We start from the raw sequence: 19,971 nt of genomic DNA, 5'->3' as shown, positions 1-19,971 counted from the left end.
TCCCTCCACAAGAGTACCTTTAGAAAAAAAAAAAAAATGTTTTTTTACATGTCCAAAAATATCGGCAGATATCAACTGATATCCGATGACCAAAATATGGATATCGGCATTAAAAAAATGATATTGGTCGATCACTACATGCAACCTGGTGCCTGCAAGTGCATGCAAAGGCAGTGCATTTTGAACACAGTGCGGGAATAGATCGCGCCTTGCCCTCACCGAGTTTTACAGGGTGCCAGCAGCAAGGCTGCACAGTGTGCCCACAACAAAATGAAGGAATCTTAAACACCAAGCTAAATGCCCACTGCGCATGAGGACTTTTTCTTATGCTACCATAGGTGTGCGCAGCCTATTGCATTAGGGTGTGCACCCCAAAGTTTAAATACACATGCATGTGTTTGCCTACATGTATATGGCCCCGGTACATTACTCTCCCTGCTGGCAAAGTGAAATAGAAGTGTGTGGCACTTCTCTTATGGCAGAGCAGGTCCGAGGGAGATCTTTCCCATCTCCTCACTGGCAAACAGAGCGATAATGCTAATGTGCCCTAGGTGATTAGGGTGTGCCCACTGCCCAGGCACACCCGGCACACCCTGTGCGCATGCCTATGTATGCTACTACTAAGAGCTGATTGGTTATTTTATCAATCATTTCCACATCAATGCTGATTTCCTCATACAAGCACAGGGAAACCCCTATAATTAGTTTAACACGATCCTCTCCCTGCTAATTCCCATGACCTGTGTCAAGCTCTAAAGATAAAGGTCTTTGAATTGCGCATGTGCAGTGTGTGAATTGAAGCAGGAGAGACCTGGCACAGCGCATAGGCAGTGTGTAGATTGGAGTCAGACTAGCAGTGCGCATGCGCAGCGTGTGGATGGAAGCAGGAAGGACCTGGCAAGGCACATGCGCAGTGTGTGGATTGAAGCCGGAGTGGTGTCATGGCGGCGTCCTGCTCTCTGTCTCGCTGTGTGGTGTCTCCAGCCGGGAAACACACGGCTTCTGTCATCTTCCTGCACGGATCAGGTGCTGTCTTCTTCCTCCTCTGTACGGAGTGCATAGTGGCTGGGCTGCTGCTGTCATGGAAGCCAGGAGTCTGAATACCATTCTTTGGTAGATAGGTGTATGTATACTGCAGCCATGACAGGGCACCCTGCTACTTGTAGTTCCCCAGCAGCATTGTTCTCTGGTGACTAAACCTTGAATGAAATTAGAACTGTCTCATTTGGAACTCAGTCCCTGTGTCCCTCCATAGAACCTCCTATAAGAAAGGTTCTAGAAACCTGTTGAAAACCAGGAAGTTTCTGGCAGTTTTTGTTTGCGTTTGAAAATCTGTTTTTTTTTTTTTTGCTAAAAAATTATCTAGAACCCCCAATAACTGTTTTTTTTTTTTTTTTTTTTTAAATCAGAGGCCCTAGAGAATGTTTTTTGAAAATGGGGTTTGCAAATGCAATTTTTGAGAAAAAAAAATACTTTTTTTTTCTTCAATTTGAATGCAAAAAAACACAATACATAACCAAATTTTTTGTAAAATATAAAATATGTCATGCTGAAATAGATACCAAACATTCCACACACAGCGACAAACTGTAAATGTTACTATCCATAGGCGACGGTAAAAGCCTTTACAGGTTACCACTTTAGACCTACAGAGGAGGTCGAATGCTACAATTACTGCCCATAATCTTGACCTTCGTGGTAATACCTCACATATGTGGGACGATCGCTGATTGCGTACGTGCGGGACCCGCACCTTTGCGCACTAGAACAGGCTGACTTTAACCACTTTACCACCGGAGGATTTTGCTGTCTTATGTCCAGGCCACTTTTTGCGATTCGGCGCTGTGCGACTTTAACTGACAATTGCGCGGTCGTGTGATGCTGTACCCAAACGAAATTTACGTTCCTTTTTTTCCCACAAACAGAGCTTTCTTTTGGTGGTATTTGATCACCTGTGCGATTTTTACTTTTTGCGCTATAAACAAAAAAAGAGCGTTTATTTTGAAAAAAATAACAATATTTTTTAAATTTTTTTTATATGAAATTCCCCCCAAAAAAATGTAAAAATCAAAATTTTTTTAAAATTTTTGGCCAATTTGTTTTATGCTACCCATGTTTGGTAAAAAAAAAAAAATCACAATAAGTGTATTTTGATTGGTTTGCGCAAAAGTTATTGCGTTTACTAACTAAGGGAAAGATTTCTGTCATTTTTGGTGTTTTTTTTTTTTTTTTTTTTTAACGAGTAATGGCGGCGATCTGCGATTTTTTTTTTTTTTTTTTTTTGCGGCGGACAGATCGGACCCTTGACTGACATTTTTGACACTTTAGGGGGTACCAGTGACATTACTGCAGTAATCAGTGCTATAAATATGCACTGTTACTGTAAAAATGACACTGGCAGGGAAGGGGTTAATTTTATTGGAGAAGGAGGGGTTAATGTATGCCTGGTACTTACTAACGTGTGTGGGGGGAGGTGACTGAGTGACACAGGGACAGATCGCATGTTCAGCTATGCTGAACACTGCAATCTGTCACTCCCTGTCACTTAGGACAGTGGTCCTCAACCCTGGCCTACAGGGCCCACTAACAGGCCAGATTTTAGGTATTACCTTGGGGAGATGCAGACTAGAGTACTGAGCAGCAAATGATATCACCTGGGATGTATTTCAGTTATCTTGAAAATCTGGCCTGTTAGTGGGCCCTGTAGGCCAGGGTTGAGGACCACTGACTTAGGAGATCCGCCCGCTCTGTTTACACAGGCGGGCGGATCTCCAAACTAGATTCCCCGACGATCGGGGAAGAGCAGCGGCGATCGCCGCCGCTCCTCCCCTGCCCCTACTCCCACTGTGACTGAAAACAGCGGGAGCGTGCCTCCTACAGGGGGAGGAGTCCAGCGACGTAGTACTACGTCGCTGGACAATAACGAACCACTTTGCCGCAGTACGGTTAACGTGACCGGTCGGCAAGTGGTTAAAAAAACATTTTTTAATTGTTAATTTATTTTACCCTGTTACTTAAAATTGTATTTTATTTTTTGATCACTTTAATTGCTGTCACAAGGAATGTAATTGTCCATGTGACTGGGGTCTGGGGTTTATAAGACCCAAAATCCATCCTTTGCTCTTGAAAGCATTTAAAACGCCAAGATTGGGATTTTTTAATACTTTTGATTTTCAAAAAAATGGCGCCGTTGACATCCTGGTAAACCGGAAGTGATTTCATGTCATCTCTTCCTTGTTACCTTTGCGGAGACCCGATCAAAGCTGATCTTGGCTTTGTATGGGTCTCCAACTAGCCCAGCAGACGTGCTGCGGAAAGCCTGAGAAAGCCGTGGGGGGGCCTCTGCGTCCCTTCCCGCTGCTTGTAATAGCAATCGAGTTGCTAGTTAGCTGCACCGTTTGCTATTACAAGAAAGTTGACTGATGGGTCTAAAAAATGGTACTGGAGTTTATGTCTGCAGCTGCATATTATCCCAGGACAACCACTTGAAGTCAAATGAGGTGCTAGGAATGTGATTTTGGCAGCAAGTGGTTAAAGCGGAGTTCTGCCTCCCCCTCCAAAAATTAAAAGTCAGCAGCTACACATGCTGTAGCTGCTGACTTTTAATATTCAGACACTTAACTGTCCTGGAGTCCAGCGATGTCGGCACCGCAGCCGATGTTTCTCGCGGCTGTCGGGTGCTGCTGCCGCCATTGCCGGTCAGGGAACCCGGCAGTGAAACCTTGCGGCTTCACGGCCAGGTCCCTACTGCGCATACTGCGAATTTGGGAAATATATCAAATGATTCTTCAGAATTTCCAAGGGAGCGACGTGCCAGAAGGAGACATCAGAATTGTAGTTTTACGTACCTGATGACGAATTTTCCCACGAATCGCTATCGCTCAGTTCTTCAAATAACTCTGTTTTGCTGTCGCTGTTTTCAGTTCGTCTAAAAGCACGCTTTTTGGACGCCATGGTCGTTCAAAATTTTCCAGGCACAAAGCACTGGAAAAGCACAGGCAGGGCACTGGAAAAGTCACCACGTGAAATCCTGTGGTGAAATGGCATGATACAGTGTAATCCGTTAGGACCACAGCTTTGTATCATGTCATTTAATGTATTTATACTTTTGAATTTGCCGCCGGTTCCAACCCCTGCGTCGCAACGCTCAGAGGGAAGGGAACCGGAAGGCAAGTGCCGGCAATCGGCCGAGCACAGAGCGGGGAGAGACTGTGAGGATGGCGGGGGATCGCAGGGGGAGGTGTGTAACATTCTGGGGTAATCCAGAGTGTGGCTCGGGGGTTACCGCTTTTTGTACTGAAAGTTAACCCAGAGCCACACTCGGGAATTCCGCCAGGGAGGTTAAAGCTGAACACCAGACCTCCATGCTGTCTTGTACAGTAATACAGTCTTCTCTCATGTACTGAAATTGCTTATTCTAGTTTCACTGCATACTGAGCTTCTCACAGTGTGCGGTAGAAATGAAGCAAGTCAGATCGACCCCCGCCTCATTTCCTATGTGGGGTATTTCCAGAATCAGCTAGTCATTTTCTATCCAGATTTATGACCTGCCATTTTTATTCATTTGATTTCAGTAATTTTCAAAATGATGACTCAGCATCATCTAGGGTGGTCTAAGTGCAAATGCAGCCTACCAGAAATGCCCACCCCTTTAAAGTGACATTCACACATTAGGCCATTTTGAAATGTATATAACTCCTCCCATAAGCCAGCCCACTGCTTGCATCTGGGCTAAGAGCTCTTACGTGGAGTACTGAGACAGAGTGCTCTGATGTTTTCTAAAAGCTATGTACAGCATCCTGCCAACTGCATAGAGAAGCAGAGATCCAGCGATGGTCTAAAATAAGGTATGTAATGGAAATGCAAAATTCAATCAAAGGGGCTGTAAAGTCAGTTGGTCCTAATACATTCTTTGCAAAAAGAGAAAATTCCTTCTGTGTGTAGCAGCTGCCCCAACACCCCCTAACACTTACCTGAGCCCCCTCTCTATCCAGCGATGTCCACGAGTTCCTTGGCTGTCAGGGACTCTCCCTCCTGATTGGCTGAGAAACAGCAGCAGCGCCATTGACTTCCGCTGCTGTCAATCAAAGTCAGTTAGCCAATTGGGAGATAGAGGGGGCAGGGCCGAACAGAAGCTCCATGTCTGAATGGACACACAGAGCTGCAGCTTGGCTCTGTTGCTCCCATAGGACGTTGCTTGTTGCGGGAGCACTCTACAGCAGGAAGGGGCAAGGAGCAGCGAAGAGAGACCCGGGAAGAGGAGGATCTTTGCTGCTCTGTGCAAAACCAACTGCGCAGAGCAGGTAAGTATAACACATTGTAATTGAAAAAAAAAAAAACCTTTAAGCATATTGATGGAACTAGAGAAGGCATAGTATGAACAGATTAAACTTCACTTTTAAATCAGTAATAAACCCAAAACCAAAAATATTCTCTTTCTGGCACATAGCTTGTGGAATTTGGGAAGTATATCAAATGATTCTTCAGAATTTCCAACGAAGCTATGTGCCAGAAAGAGACATCGGAATCGTCGCTGTCGTCACTTTCTGTTCCTCATGACGAATTTTCCCACAAATCGCTATCGCTCAGTTCTTCAATGAACTCAGTTTTGCTTTTTTCCAGTTTGTCTAAAAGCGCTTTTGCGCAAAAAGAACGCTTTTTGGACACTATGGTGGTTCTCAATTTTCCAGGCACAAAGAACTGGAAAAGTCACCAGGTGAAATCCTGTGGTGAAATGGCATGATACAGTGTAATCCCTTAGGATCACAACTTTATATCATGTCATTTAGTGCATTTACATTTTTGAAATTGCCGCCAGTTCCACCCCCCTGCGTCGCAACGCTCGCAGGGAAGGGAACCGGAAGACAGGTGCCGGCATCGGCCGAGCACACAGCGGGAGGATGGCGGGGGATAACAGGGGAAGGTGAGTTTTTAAAAATGTACAGAACAGATTTCTGTGCAAAATAATGGTACCGCTTTCAGCACCTAAAATCTGAAATAATCATACCCCAAGGGAGGTTTAAAAAAAAAAAAAAAAAAAAAAAAACATACCTACTGGCTGGACTACCAGGTGAAAATAAAAGAAAGCCTATAAAAGAATACTAATGCAGCTATTGCGTCTAAGAATTGGTAAGCTGCAATATAATGAATGTTTGCTTTGGGGTTTATTACTGCTTTAAATACAGTGAAGTCAAAACTCTGGCAGTCTTAGTCCACATACTTACAGTACTCCTGCTACTATACTAGACTTAGGCTGCATTCACATGTCAGCGTATGGATCGCGGGCAGAATCGCCGCGATTCCGCCCGCGATCCGGAAATCATTGCAAATCGCGGGACGCCTGTGCGTTTCCCGTGATTTGCAATGGCACTCCAAACGCTATGCGATGTTGCCGCGATTTCCGCCTGCCGAATTGCGGTAACATCGCGCAAAAAAAAATCGCGGGACGCATTACGCCCAAAAAAGAACAAGAGCTTCTTTGGAGCGTATTGCGTCCGGTGATTTTTTTTTTTGCGCGATGTTACCGCGATTCGGCAGGCGGAAATCGCGGCAACATCGCTCAGCGTTTGGGGTGCTATTGCAAATCACGGGCAACGCACAGGCGTCCCGCGATTTGCAATGATTTCCGGATCGCGGGCGGAATCGCGGCGATTCTGCCCGCGATCCATACGCTGACATGTGAATGCAGCCTTAGATAACCTATATGTTTGTTTAGGAAACTGCAAACAGCTGTACAGTGTATCAGGACTATAGCCATCTAAGTAATCTTGGTTGCCAGTATCTGCTCTCAGCTCATCTAACTCAACTTTAGAAAAGCTGCAGCTTTTCATATGCTACAGATCTCAGCATTAATTCTTATTAAACATAGAAAAACCTTATTGAAATCTATCTGCAGTGTCTTTTTCAGAATTCTAAAAAACCTGCACTTTTAAAACTCTCATACATATTTCTGCTCTATGTTATAATTTTAGGGAGCACAATCATAGGCATGCTTTGAAGTACACAGGGGAACCTCTAATGTTATCACTGCCAGCAGCACCATCTGACAGCATCCTCCAGAGAAAAAGCAGATCTCCATGTGGTATGCCACTGTCAATCCTCAATTATCAGCAGGTCATCCCTTATTATCAAGCTGTCCATTTCCCGGTTTGCACTTCCCTCCACCCCCTGATCCTGTATTGTTCTGTCTCTAAATTCCATGGCCTGCTGTCTGCTTTCCCCATAGTGTCAGTATATGTTCGACTGAACGCACTCATTATGATGCTGTTGGTTGTGATTGTTGTTCATCTAGTGGCAGCACTGCGTGTAGCTAGAGGTGTAAACTTAAGTCTAGTACATATGATGAGATTATCAGACGAATAACCGTCTGTTTTTTTTTGCATACTAGTCTTATATCAAAAATGAAGAGGTTACTCAACTTATGAAAATTCTCGTACAACAGAATTCAACTTCTGAAGTGATGTATGGTTGAATTGTTTTGTAATGTATTCTTTAGTTTCCGAGCATGCGTAGTCTTGCTTGTACGTTTTTTTTTTTTTTTTTTCAGACAAAAACTGTACTGATTAAATGAAAATCGGACGTTGTGTTCACTTATGATAAAAATGTTCTAGCTTGCACTTTAAGGTTTTGTCGGAATTGGCTTTAAAAATCATTATCTTAAAAATCATATAATCGGCCGATCGTTTGTCGTACAGGATTTTTCTTCTGAACTTGCTATCGTGTTTATGGGCCTTTAGTGAGACTAGTGGGCAATGAGAAAATTGGGAGAAGTTTGGGGTCATTCCATTTGGTCCTGTCAATTTAAGGCCCCTTTCACACTTGCCGCTCTGTCGGCAGACTATGTTTTTCTCAGTGGGGATCGATCCGCCGATTCCCCCGCTGAGCAGGCGGATGGCAGCTCTGTCTCTGCGCTGTGTGCGGATACAGAGCTGTCAGGTCCCCTCTTCTCTATGGGGGAATCAGATGAGAATGGACCGCCTGTCCTTTCTCATCCGATTCCATTCGATTCACCAGACAGATGGAAAATAGGGTTTCCATCCATCCAGATTTGACGGACAGGATCGGATCGGATGTCAGCGGACATGTCTCCCCTGACATCCGATGCCCCATAGAGGTGCATGGGGCATCCATTCAGATCTGCCTGAAAAACTGACAGGCGGATCTGAACGGTCCACAAGGGTGAAAGGGGCCTTAAGAAGGTGCTCCTAATGACAACTCATTATGTGTGTAAAAGACACCTGTCCACAGAATCTTTCTTCCATTTAAACCCACCTTCATGGGCAAAACCAAAGAGCTGTCAAAGGACATCAGAGACAAGATTGTAGACCTGCATAAGGCTGGAATGGGCTACAAGACCATCAACAACAAGCTTGGTGAGAAGGAGACAACTGTTGGAGCAATTATTCGCAAATGGAAAAAATACAAAAAAAAAAACATTAATGAACCTCGGTCTGAAGCTCCATGCAAAATTTTGCCTCATGTGGTAAAGATAATCATGAGAAAAGTGAGGGATCAGCCCAGAACTACACAGGAGGAGCTTGTGAATGATCTCAAGGCGGTTGGGACCGCAGCCAGCAAACAAACCATTTTGGTAACACAATACGCTGCCATGGATTGAATTCCTGCACTGCCCGCAAAGTCCACCTCCTCAAGAAGGCACTTGAACAGGTCTGTCTGAAGTCTGCCAATGAACAGCTAAATGATTCAGAGAAGGATTGGGAGAAAGTGATTTGGTCAGATGAGACCAAAATTGAGCTCTTATCTCGACTCGTCATGGTACAGGTCGACTTTGCCGCATTGAGGGGCTAATGGACGGGGCCATGTATTGCAAAATCTTGGATGAGAACCTTCTTCCCTCAGCCAAGACATTGAAGATGGGTCGAGCATGGGTCTTCTAGCATGACAATGAACCAAAACATACTGCCAGGGCAACAAAGGAGTGGCTCAATAAGAAGCACATTAGGGTCATGGCGTGGCCCAGCCAGTCTCCAGACCTTAATCCAGGGCTTGACAAATTTGCCTGAAATCTAGGAGCCAGCTAAAAAAGTTAGGAGCCAGTTTTTTTTTTTTTTTAAGCTAACAACCAAGCTTTATTTAATAAAACGGATACTAAATTTACACATAAATACGACTAGAACCCCACTCTCCTCTATAGCGCAATTGGATGGAAACAGACTGTCTGTCTCTTTCCATCTGATGCCATCTGATCCGATCAACTCTCCATAGAGGAGAATGAAGGGTCCGATCAGGTCTGTCTGAAAAACTGACAGGTGGACCCGATCAGACAGCCCGTGTGAAAGGGGCCTTCGGCTGTGGCACGGCGATGAGGCAAAAAAAAAAAAGATATATATATTATATAAAAATTTTAATAAGAATTGAAAAAAAAAAAAAATTTTTATTAGTTTTTTTTTTTAATAATTAAAAAAAAAAGTAAAAATGTATTTATTTTTTTTTAAATTTAAAAAATAAATTAATAATAACCACACTCCCTCTCCACTTACCTTTAAGCAAAGGTAACTGGACAGAGAGATGAAGCCTGCAAAAACTTCCCATCTCCTTCCAAAGAGCAGATGAGAAGGAAGGCATTGAGAACATGCATTACTCCCGGCCACCACAAGAGGGCACCAGTCCCCCTAGCCTCTCATCTAACAGAAGAAGGCCTAAAAGCCGGGGCCTCAATTTATGGACGGCGTGGAAGTCCGTGCACTCGGGAAAGAAGGTGGGGGCGCAAAAGGGACAGGACACCTCCTGCAGGGCCCCCCAGGCGCCAGGTCGCTAATTCTAGTCGCAAATGCGACCTGGCGCCCGGGGTTTGTCGAGGCCTGCCTTAATCCTATAGAAACTTTGAGGGAGCTAAAACTTTGAGTTGCCTAGCAAAAGCCAAGAAACGTTAAGGATCCTTCCTGAGATGTGTGCAAACCGGGTAACCAACTACAAGTAAACATCTTACCTCTGTGCTTGAAACAAGGGTTTCCCCACCAAGTACCAAGTCCTGTTTTGCTTGGGAATCAAATACATATTTACTTACTGAACTGCAGCTCAACTTTATAACCGTGTTTCTCAAACTTTTTTATTTTATTTTTTTCTTGCGGTGCACCAAAAAGATCTAAAAATTTCAGCGGCACACAAATTTAGCAATTTTTGTGGTGAAGTACCTATTTGTTTTTCCTTATGGGTGCTGATGGGGTATGCTCACACCTTGGCATCCAGGTGTACTGAGGGCCCCTCTCCATTCAAATAATGCTCCTGACACCTGTGTCAGTACATATACATACAGATAGTCTGAAAATCAAATCCTAAAAATATTTCATTCTATTACCATCAGCACTTTCTGTAATCTTATCTCACACATTCTATAGATTTTACAGCCTATCTCAAAGCCTGGACATGACCCCCCACATAGTAGTGGGCAGCATGGGGCAAAGTTGAGACAAGTGTTGTTAACTCCTCCTTCCCCAGCAGCACTTCACACAGACCACCTCAGGTTGGTGCAGGTGGACACTGGACAGGCTCCTCTGATGTGCGGTGCTCGTGCTCCCTTCCCACAGGCTCAGGCTCTGAGCCACGCTGTGCTGGAGAAGAGGGAGGTGGGTGGAGCTAGAGCCAAAATTGAGTCACTAGGCGCAGAGCGGCGGAGGAATTTAAATCCTCCCCTGCTCTGAATGCTGGCGCCTTGCCTCGCTCTCTTCTTGTGACGTCATGAAGTCAATGGTTTGCTAAACGCCAGGCAGCAGGTGATCCTAGCAACCAGTGCGACGATACCTGCCACCCTGGACTCAGGGCTAATGTAAAATTAGCACTACAAGACCCGGGGCTTTTTGGGGGCCCACTCGGGGCTGTAGCACGGGTCATCCCCCTCCCGACGCCACTGACTATGAGAGCCCCCCTCCCGACGCCACTGAATTCCCACGGCACATCTGCAATTCTCCTACGGTACACAGTTTGAGAAACACTGATTTATAACATTTGTATCCTGTTTTTTTTTTTTTTTTTTATAGATTTTTGGTTGATATTCTGTCTCTCATTTAAAATACACCTATGCTAAAAATTATATAGACTCTTAATTTCTTTGTAAGTGGGCAAACTTACAAAATCTGCAGGGAATCAAATAATTATTTTCCCCGCTGTAATATAGGGTTGGCAGAATATGACAGTTGAGCATGCTGGGAGGCAGCAGAGGTGCAGAAGGATATAGCTGGTAATTATTTAATTGCCCAATGTGCTGTTACTCCTACGAAGCACATCCCTTCTGCTGAATATACTTTCCCCGTGCCAGCTGCCAGATTCTGCTGAAATACTTGGTATTGAGTTACAAGGGGCAGGCCTTTTTCTCAAGGCTCCTGCGGGCCAAGAGAAAGCCACCTGTGGGTGGAGTGGGTGGTCTATCAAAGCAAAATTTAAAGCCCGTTTAAAACTATAGTGTTTTTAATTATGCCTACAATTTTTATTGGTATCAGTAATTTTTCCCCCGGTGTAGATGAAGCCAACTCCATCAATAAACAAACCACGCTTTCTCTCTTTACCAATGCCATGTGCAGACTGGAATTCTGAAATATTACTATTTAAAGTAGATCTTTACCCAAAGTTTTTAATACCCGCCCCCCCCCCCCCCCCTCCTACTCTGCTGTTCAATTAGTGATTTAAAAAAAAATTGTATTCATCTTTTTATTTTTTTTCCTTTTTGTGGAAAAACTTCTGACCACCCCCCCCCACCCCATGCATGTCATGGAGCGGCGAGGCCAATGGCGTGTGCTCTGCCCCCTGTGCGTTCTGAGATACGTAGGTCACATATTCCAGGAGGCATAGTCCTTCATTGAGAAAGGAGAAGGGGGGGCAGGTCTAGCACTATGAGATTGGGAGAGCTACCGGCTGAACCCAGAATTGCTGGCAGCTTCCCGATGACGTTGTGCAAGAAGATGGCGGTGAGGGACCAAGTGGGGGTGCAGAAATGAAGAGGATCTCAGCAGGACAATGCTGGATCTGATGGGCGGGCAAGTATCACCTTTGGGAACATGTAAAATGTTTTTTTTTGTTTAACTTTACTTGCATGTTGTTGTTTTTTTTTTTTTTTTTTTTTTTTAACTTATCCTCTAACTTTGCAGGAGTCGCAACCAGGTAGGCAGAGATTAAAATATAGGTTGCCACCAACTTTTACATGCCTTATACACACAATGCTCCAGCTCTCTAACACTATTGACTATCACGCACATTAAGAACAACTCTGGAAACAACATTGGGCGGTATACATCCACTACAACATTAATTTGCTGCAGAACTGCTGGGGACCACCAAAATGTTCTCATGGGCTGTCAGTGGTCCACGGACCACTGGTTGGCGATTGTTGCTGTAGATTGTACCAATTCTTTTAACTGGTGTTTTTGGTGCATAACTTGGTATACATTTAGAAAAATACATCAAGGCATGTGAAAAAAAAAAAAAGAATCAATAGACCAAATACTATCACAATACTATACAGTTATCAGAAAATAACCATACTTTTCAGAAAATGGTAATTAGCAAAAATCTGCACTCAAATGGTCACCTTTAAAACATGCAGGGTGCGTCTTTTTCCATGGATCATGTTCGACTTGGTTGGCTATTCTGTAAAGCTAAATTACCGCTTATGTTTTGCAGTCTTGCACTTTAAAGACCCCATGCCCTGCGTACCTCGCACAGACGACAGTCATAACGTACAGTAATTCCTGTGTTAACGAGTTAGGCGCCACTAATGGGCATGAGGTCATTCGCTTGCCATTATGGGGAACTGCTTGTGAGTCACTGACCAACGGCCAACGCTCCAATCATTTTAACTTCACAAGTTTGTTTTCTTATTAAGCATGAAACATTTTTGATGTGAGCATTATGTTACATCTGTTGCAGCCTGTCACTTTCTGACCCGTGATTAATCTGGAATTAGTCATGCCAATGAAACAGTTTGAACGGGCAGACTTTATGGATGGCAGATCTTCTAAACATTCATGTGAATTTGTGTGGATGGCTGTTTGTTGCTTTCTAGTACACGGACTGTGACAGAATTGTACTTCAACCACAACTTTTCTTTTTAGGTAAAACTAGACGTAGTTGAAGAGGATCTTCACCCTATAGAGAAAAAATTGTCAGCAACTCCTTTTAGCCCTTCGCTATGCCATCATCCCTGTCAGTGGAGGCTTCTGAGAGGTCATGAGATATAGCAGGGGTAGACCTGAAAGGTTAAGAGGAGAATAATTGCATCCCTTTTGTGTGGCTTTCAGGTTCTCTTGTCAAAGAGCTGAGTGGTGCGAGGCTAAATGCCTTGTCAAGCATGTGGTGCCAATTGGGCTGGTGTTTTTGCCACGCCTGATCTTCTTGAGGCAAAGTTTGCAAATTGCAACTGTACGATCAGCTGCACATGTGCTAAAAAAGGCTCAAACAACTAAACTGTGGGCAGTGGGCCAGAAGATAACAGCTCCACAATGTGATGGAATAGGGTGGCTGGCTCTCTTCTTCCATGATGGCTGCCTCGTTGGGATTGTGCCTCACTTTCCTCCTCTGCTCTATCAAGGACCCAAGTCACATCAGTGACCTAATCACCCCCTCCATCCTCATCACTGGAGCCAACTTGGCAATACGCTGAGGCTGGGGGAACATGACTCCCAATTTGTTCTTTACCAGTGTTCTCCCCTCTTTTTGTAGGCTCATGATCCTACCTTCCTCAACCTCAGAGTTTGAACCAACATCAGAATCAAGCAATGCCTGTGCATCGTCAAGGAGCAAGTGGCTGACGCTGTGTTCAAATAACTCAACTGACTCCACCATGCATGATGCTGGGGTTATGGCAGGAGTAGCTGTGGACAGGAGGCAGAAAAGGCTGCGGTAGACTGCACAGTATTCTCTGCTTGGGTGACAGAGGATGAGTGGTTTTGTAAGCCAGGCCACCAACTCCTCTGCATGCTGTGGCTAGATAGCACAGGCCGCATCACTAAAAACAGAAAATGGTGCCTTGTCTGAGGACAGACCACGTCCACCTTTGCCTGTGGACACAGATGCTGCTTCCTCACAGTGCCAATGGAATGTCTACCTCTCGTCGTTGGCCTCCCAGACATGATTGTGCTTGTTCCCAAAATGTAATAGAGACAGGAAAATGTGTACCTAGGTGCACTTTAATCAATGGAAAGTGGTGTTTCATGCACTTTAGCTTGCATACTCACTATACAGACACACTCCACTGATACTACTATATACTGCAGTAAAAGTGCTCTGATGCACTTCAATATACTGCAGTAAAAATGCACTGATGCACTTCAGTATACTGCAGTAAAAGTGCACTGATGCACTTCAGTATACTGCAGTAAAAGTGCACTGACACTCTACACTGACACACTTCAATATACTGCAGGTAACCTGCTCTGACACACTAAACTGACACTACGGTATGAATAGTCGTACTATACTCGCACTGCACTAACATTGTACACTCACAATAGAATCACAATGGCACACTAACTCGCTCGTAGCAATCAACAGAGCCCTGTTCTATCGATCTCCACTCCAATATCACACTGCAAATGGCTGCTTTTGCGAAGGAACCTTTTATAGTGTGGGATGGGTCTATAAACAATGAGCCATGATTGGGCCATGAGTCCTCATTCCTTTTTCCAGTTATGGCTCTGACAGTGTTCTGTGCTCAAATTGGGCAAATCCTTCATTGCTTCAGCCAATCAGGGCTTCCAATGCACTGTGCGGCACGCAGTGCATTGTGGGGCGTTTTGCGGGCCAAACAGACAGTCGAATGCTCCGACTGTTCGGGTGTTCTCTGAATGGCGAACAGTCAATGTTCGGCCCATACTCATGCTCAGGCTGAACCATTCGCCAAACACTAATTGCTGCATGTGCCACTGTTGTAGCTATTTCCCGAAATTACCATCTTTCTAACCATGCGTGTTGTTACACCCATATTTAGGGCGTAACATCAAACATTGTCACATATCCCAAACCCCCCCCCCCCCCACACACACCTGTCCTCCAAAATACCCACACTTGCATAAATGGCAAGGTTTTCTCCCTTCAAAATCTTCTTTCGTTTGCATTCGACACGTATGTGCAAGGCTCTATCCGCACAGCCACATTATTCATCGTATCGTAGTTTGGCGCCATTCCACAGGCGTACACAATTTTATTGCATGACGTGTTGGGTATCTACTCGGGATAACATAACAGTATCTCACAAAAGTGATTTTTGTAAATATTTTATTATATCTTTTCATGTGACAACACTGAAGAAATTACACTTTGCTACAATGTAAAGTAGTGAGTGTACAGCTTGTATAACAGTGTAAATTTGCTGTCCCCTCAAAATAACTCAACACACAGCCATTAATGTATAAACCGCTGGCAACAAAAGTGAGTACATCCCTAAGTGAACATGTCCAAATTGGTTCCAAAGTGTCAATATTTTGTGTGGCCACCATTATTCTCCAGCATTGCCTTAACCCTCTTGGGCATGGAGTTCACCAGAGCTTCACAGGTTGCCACAGGAGTCCTCTTCCACTCCTCCATGACTACATCACGGAGAGACGTTGCGCTCCCCCACCTTCCATTTGAGGATGCCGCACAGATGCTCAATAGGGTTTAGGTGTGGAGACAGGCTTGGCAAGTCCATCACCTTTACCCTCAGCTTCTTTAGCAAGGCAGTGGTTGTCTTGGAGGTGTGTTTGGGGTCGTTATCATGTTGGAATAATGCCCTGCAGCCCAGTCTGCTTCAGAATGTCAGTACAGTATGTGTGTATATACTTGGTGTATATAAAAGGTCTACACACCCCTGGTAAAATGTCAGATTTCTGAAATGTACAAAAATGAGACAAGGATAAATCATGTCAGAACTTTTTCCATCTTTTAATGTGACCTATAAACTGTACAACTCAGTTGAACAACAAACTGAAATCTTTTAGGTGGAGGGAAGTAAAAATAAAAAAATGAAAATGGTTGCATAAGTGTGCACTGCACACCCTTAAACTAATACTTTGTTGAAGCACCTTTTTATTTTTTTTACAGCACTGTCTCTTTGGGTATGAGTCTATCAGCATTGACTTGGCAATATTTGCCCACTCTTGCAAAAACACTCCAAATCTGTCAGGTTGCGAGGGCATCTCCTATGCACAGCCCTCTTCAGATCACACCCCACAGATTTTCAGTCAGATTCAGGTCTGGGCTTTGGCTGGGCCATTCTAAAACTTTAATCTTCTTCTGGTGAAGCCATTCCTTTGTTGATTTGGATGTATGCTTTGGGTCGTTGTCATGCTAAAAGATGAAGTTCCTCTTCATGTTTGCTTTCTAGCAGAAGCCTGAAGTTTTTTGACAATATTGACTAGTATTTGAAACTGTTCATAATTCCCTCGACCTTGACTAAGGCCCCTGTTCTAGCTGAAGAAAAACAGACCCAGAGCATGATGTTGCCACCACCATGCTTCATTGTGGGTATGGTGTTCCTTTGGTGATGTGCAGTGTTGCTTTTGCGCCAAACATATCTTTTGGAATTATGGCCAAAAAGTTCAACCTTGGTTTCATCAGACCCTAACACATTTTCCCACATGCTTTTGGGAGACTACATGTGTTTTTGCTAAATTTAGCTGGGCTTGGATGTTTTTCTTCGTAAGAAAAGGCTTCTGTCTTGCCACTCTACCCCATAGTCCAGACTTATGAAGAATATGGGAGATTACTGGCAGTGTGGTACATGTGACAACACTTGCCAGATATTACCGCATCTCCTTTATTGTTGCCTCTTGGCAGCCTCCCTGACCAGTTTTCTTCTTGTCTTTTCATTAATTTTGGAGGGATGTCCAGTTCTTGGTAATGTCCCTGTTGTGCCATATTTTCTCCACTTGATAATGACTGTCTTCACTGTGTTCCTTGGTATATCTGATGCCTTGAAAATTATTTTGTACCCTTCTCCTGACTAATACCTTTTAACAGTGAGATCCCCATGATGCTTTGGAAGGTCTCTGCGGACCATGGCCTTTGCTGTAGGATGTGACTAAGAAAAGGATGTGAACTTTACATGATGGAAGCTGTGTACTGACTCTGATTTAACATGAGTTTGAATGTGATTGCCTAATTCTGAGCACAGCTACATTCCCAGTTATAAGAGTGTGTGCACACTTATGCAACCACATTATTTTAGTTTTTTACTTGTAAATCAATGGAATTCCTTGGGGACCACCCTGGTCATCAGAACTAGTGTAATCATTGGAAGATTTCCGGTCTTTTACTTTTCTGGGGTCAACCCAAAATTTGGGTAATTTCTCTTCCTTTTACTTTTAATGATCATGGTAAACAGGACCGATGGAGAGGGTGAATCTCCTTAATGGGGACACAGACATCCCTCTCCACTCTATCCAAAACTAAAAAAAAAATTATACTTTAACCACTTGCCGACCTGCGCACGACTATTTACTGCGGCGGTCAGCCCCGTACAGGCAAAGTGACGTAGTACTACGTCGCTCGCCTGATAGCCTCTAGGGGGCGAGCGCACGTGCCCCCGGAGGCGTGCTCCTGCCCCCACTCATTCCCTGACATGTCCGCTGGTCACTCACAATCTCCCGGTTCAATGGGAGAAAGGCAGACGGCTAATGTAAACAAAGCCGCCTGTCATTCTGCCTGATCTAACTGCAGAGATCATACGATCCTGCTATGTAGGATCGTATGTCTCTGGTTACATCACTAGCCACACCCCTTTACAGTTAGAAGCACGCCCCTAGGGACACACTTAACCCCTTGATCACTAATAAAGTTAACCCCTTCCCTGCCAGTGTCATTTTTACAGTAACAGTGCATATGAATAGCACTGATTACTGTAGTAATGTCACTGGTACCCCCAAAAGTGTCAAAAATGTCAGTCAAGGGTCCCATCTGTCACCGCAATGTCGCAGTCCCGCAAAAAAAAATCGCAGATCGCCGCCATTACTCGTTTAAAAAAAATAAAAAAAATGACAATCTTTCCCTTAGTAAATGCAATAACTTTTGCGCAAACCAATCAAAATACGCTTATTGCAATTTTTTTTTTTTTTTACCAAACAAAACAAATTGGCCTAAAATGTTAAATTTTGATTTTTACATTTCTTTTTTTTTCTTGGGAATTTCATATAAAAAAAATGTGAAAAATATTGTTGTTTTTTCAAAATTGTTGCTCTTTTTTTGTTTATAGCGCAAAAAGTAAAAATCGCACAGGTGATCAAATACCACCAAAAGAAAGCTCTGTTTGTGGGGAAAAAGAGGACGTCCATTTCATTTGGGTACAGCGTCGCACGACCGCGCAATTGTCCTTTTAAAGTCACGGAGTGCCGAATCGCAAAATAGGGCCTGGTCAGGAAGGGGGTAAAATCTTCCAGGGGTTAAGTAGTTAACGCACAAGCACTATTCAATTTGCAACCCAGTCTATCAGTCTTTTTTTTTTTTTTGTATCCTTTTTGAGCATACTGTAGGGAAGGCTTTTAAAGGGTTTTGCAAATTTTAATTTGCCAAATCTACATTGTAAAGACAGCAATGTGGCACAGCTTTTGGCAGAGTTACAAAAAGAGCTGAAGAAAACCATCAAAGTCTCTGATTGCTCATCAAAAAAACACAAGTAGGCAGAAAAAAGAGAGCTCTTTAAAACTCTTGACTAATAGTGACTGAGGTGTCCAATGGAGGGTGCTTGGAGCCAGTGACCTGTGGTGCAGTCTATGGGCCTCCCGCTGGCAGCTGTATGCATTCCCTTGTTTTGAGCCACCATAATGTAATCCCTGCGTGGATAAATGCTGATGGGTGCACTTGCTAAATAATATTTTTTGGAACTAGACATATGCCGGTTTTCGGTAATTCGATATATCGCGGTATTGCATAGCCACGGTATTGTTATTGTGGCATTTTTAAAATACCGAGTTTCTCTGCTCCTGGGTCTGACTTGTGAATTGATACATTTCAGTAAGCTGGATGACTCATTCACTCACACAGCTCTCCCAGTAACTATAAACAAAAATGATTACATTTGTATCTTTTCCTTCCCTCTGCCAGGGAGAAAGGAAGTTTAACCTCTTAAAGACTGGATCTTTCTCTGACACTTGTTGCTTGCAAGTTAAAATCGGTTTTTTTTTGCTAGAAAAGTACTTAGAACCCCAAACATTTTATATATATTTTTTAGCAGAGACCCTACAGAAAAAAAATGGCGATTGTTGTAATATTTTATGTCACACTGTATTTGCGCAGCAGTCTTTCAAACGCAATTAATAGACTTTAATGAATAAAAAAAAAAAAAAAAAAACGTAACAGTAAAGTTATCCCAATTTTTTTTTTTTTTGTTACACAGAGAATCGTGAGAGAATCGTGATCTTTATTCCAAGCTAAAAAATCGTGATTCTCATTTTGGCCAGAATCGTGCAGCTCTAATATATATATATATATATATATATATATATATATATATATATATATATATATATATACACATACATACATACACATACACACACACGCATAGCAGCCCACATTACATTATTATATAGCCATCAAGCAGTGTCTGGCCTACCTGGTGATGACTGGTCCTGGCGCTCTGATCCGATGGCCTGGTCTTTAAAGGGGCAAATCCTTGCGATCCAGAAGTGGTTAAACCTGCAGGAGGACCGGTGTTTTTATCTATTAATGACTTTACTATTGCTTTAGGCCTGGTTCACATGTATGCGGGTTGGTGGTTCACATGTATGCGGGTTGGCGGTTCACATGTATGCGGGTTGGCGGCCCACATTTGCACAGGCATAGCAGCCCATTGATTTGAACGGGCTGCTATGCCCTCATTTTCCGCAGAAAAAAGGTGCATGCAGCATTTTTTTAAAATTCAGTGGCCTTGAAATCCATCCTGCTTTTGCACCATGCGACTAACCTGCAGTTCCTGCTCTGGCAAGCTTTCTGCATTTTTTGTAAACGTGGGCACGGCATTTAAAAACAGTTTGCGTGTGCAGCAAA

The 19,971-nt window shown here is 43.6% G+C and overlaps 1 protein-coding gene across 1 annotated transcript in view; it reads left to right on the top strand.

Annotated features, from left to right (window-relative positions):
• The first annotated feature begins 898 nt into the window (after nt 1–898).
• LYPLAL1 (lysophospholipase like 1) overlaps nt 899–19,971 on the top strand; it is a 125,044-nt gene continuing 105,971 nt past the window's right edge. The window contains exon 1 of the mRNA XM_082249467.1: nt 899–1,026. Within this exon, the coding sequence (XP_082105593.1) occupies nt 942–1,026 (85 nt within the window). The 5' untranslated portion in view covers nt 899–941. The remainder of the gene's footprint in view (nt 1,027–19,971) is intronic.

This window comes from Pelophylax lessonae (assembly GCF_965119305.1).
Source record: "Pelophylax lessonae genome assembly, chromosome: 3".
NCBI lineage: Eukaryota > Metazoa > Chordata > Amphibia > Anura > Ranidae > Pelophylax > Pelophylax lessonae.
The sequence above is the reverse complement of the archived record's forward strand: the minus strand, read 5'-3'. Positions and strand labels throughout refer to the sequence as shown.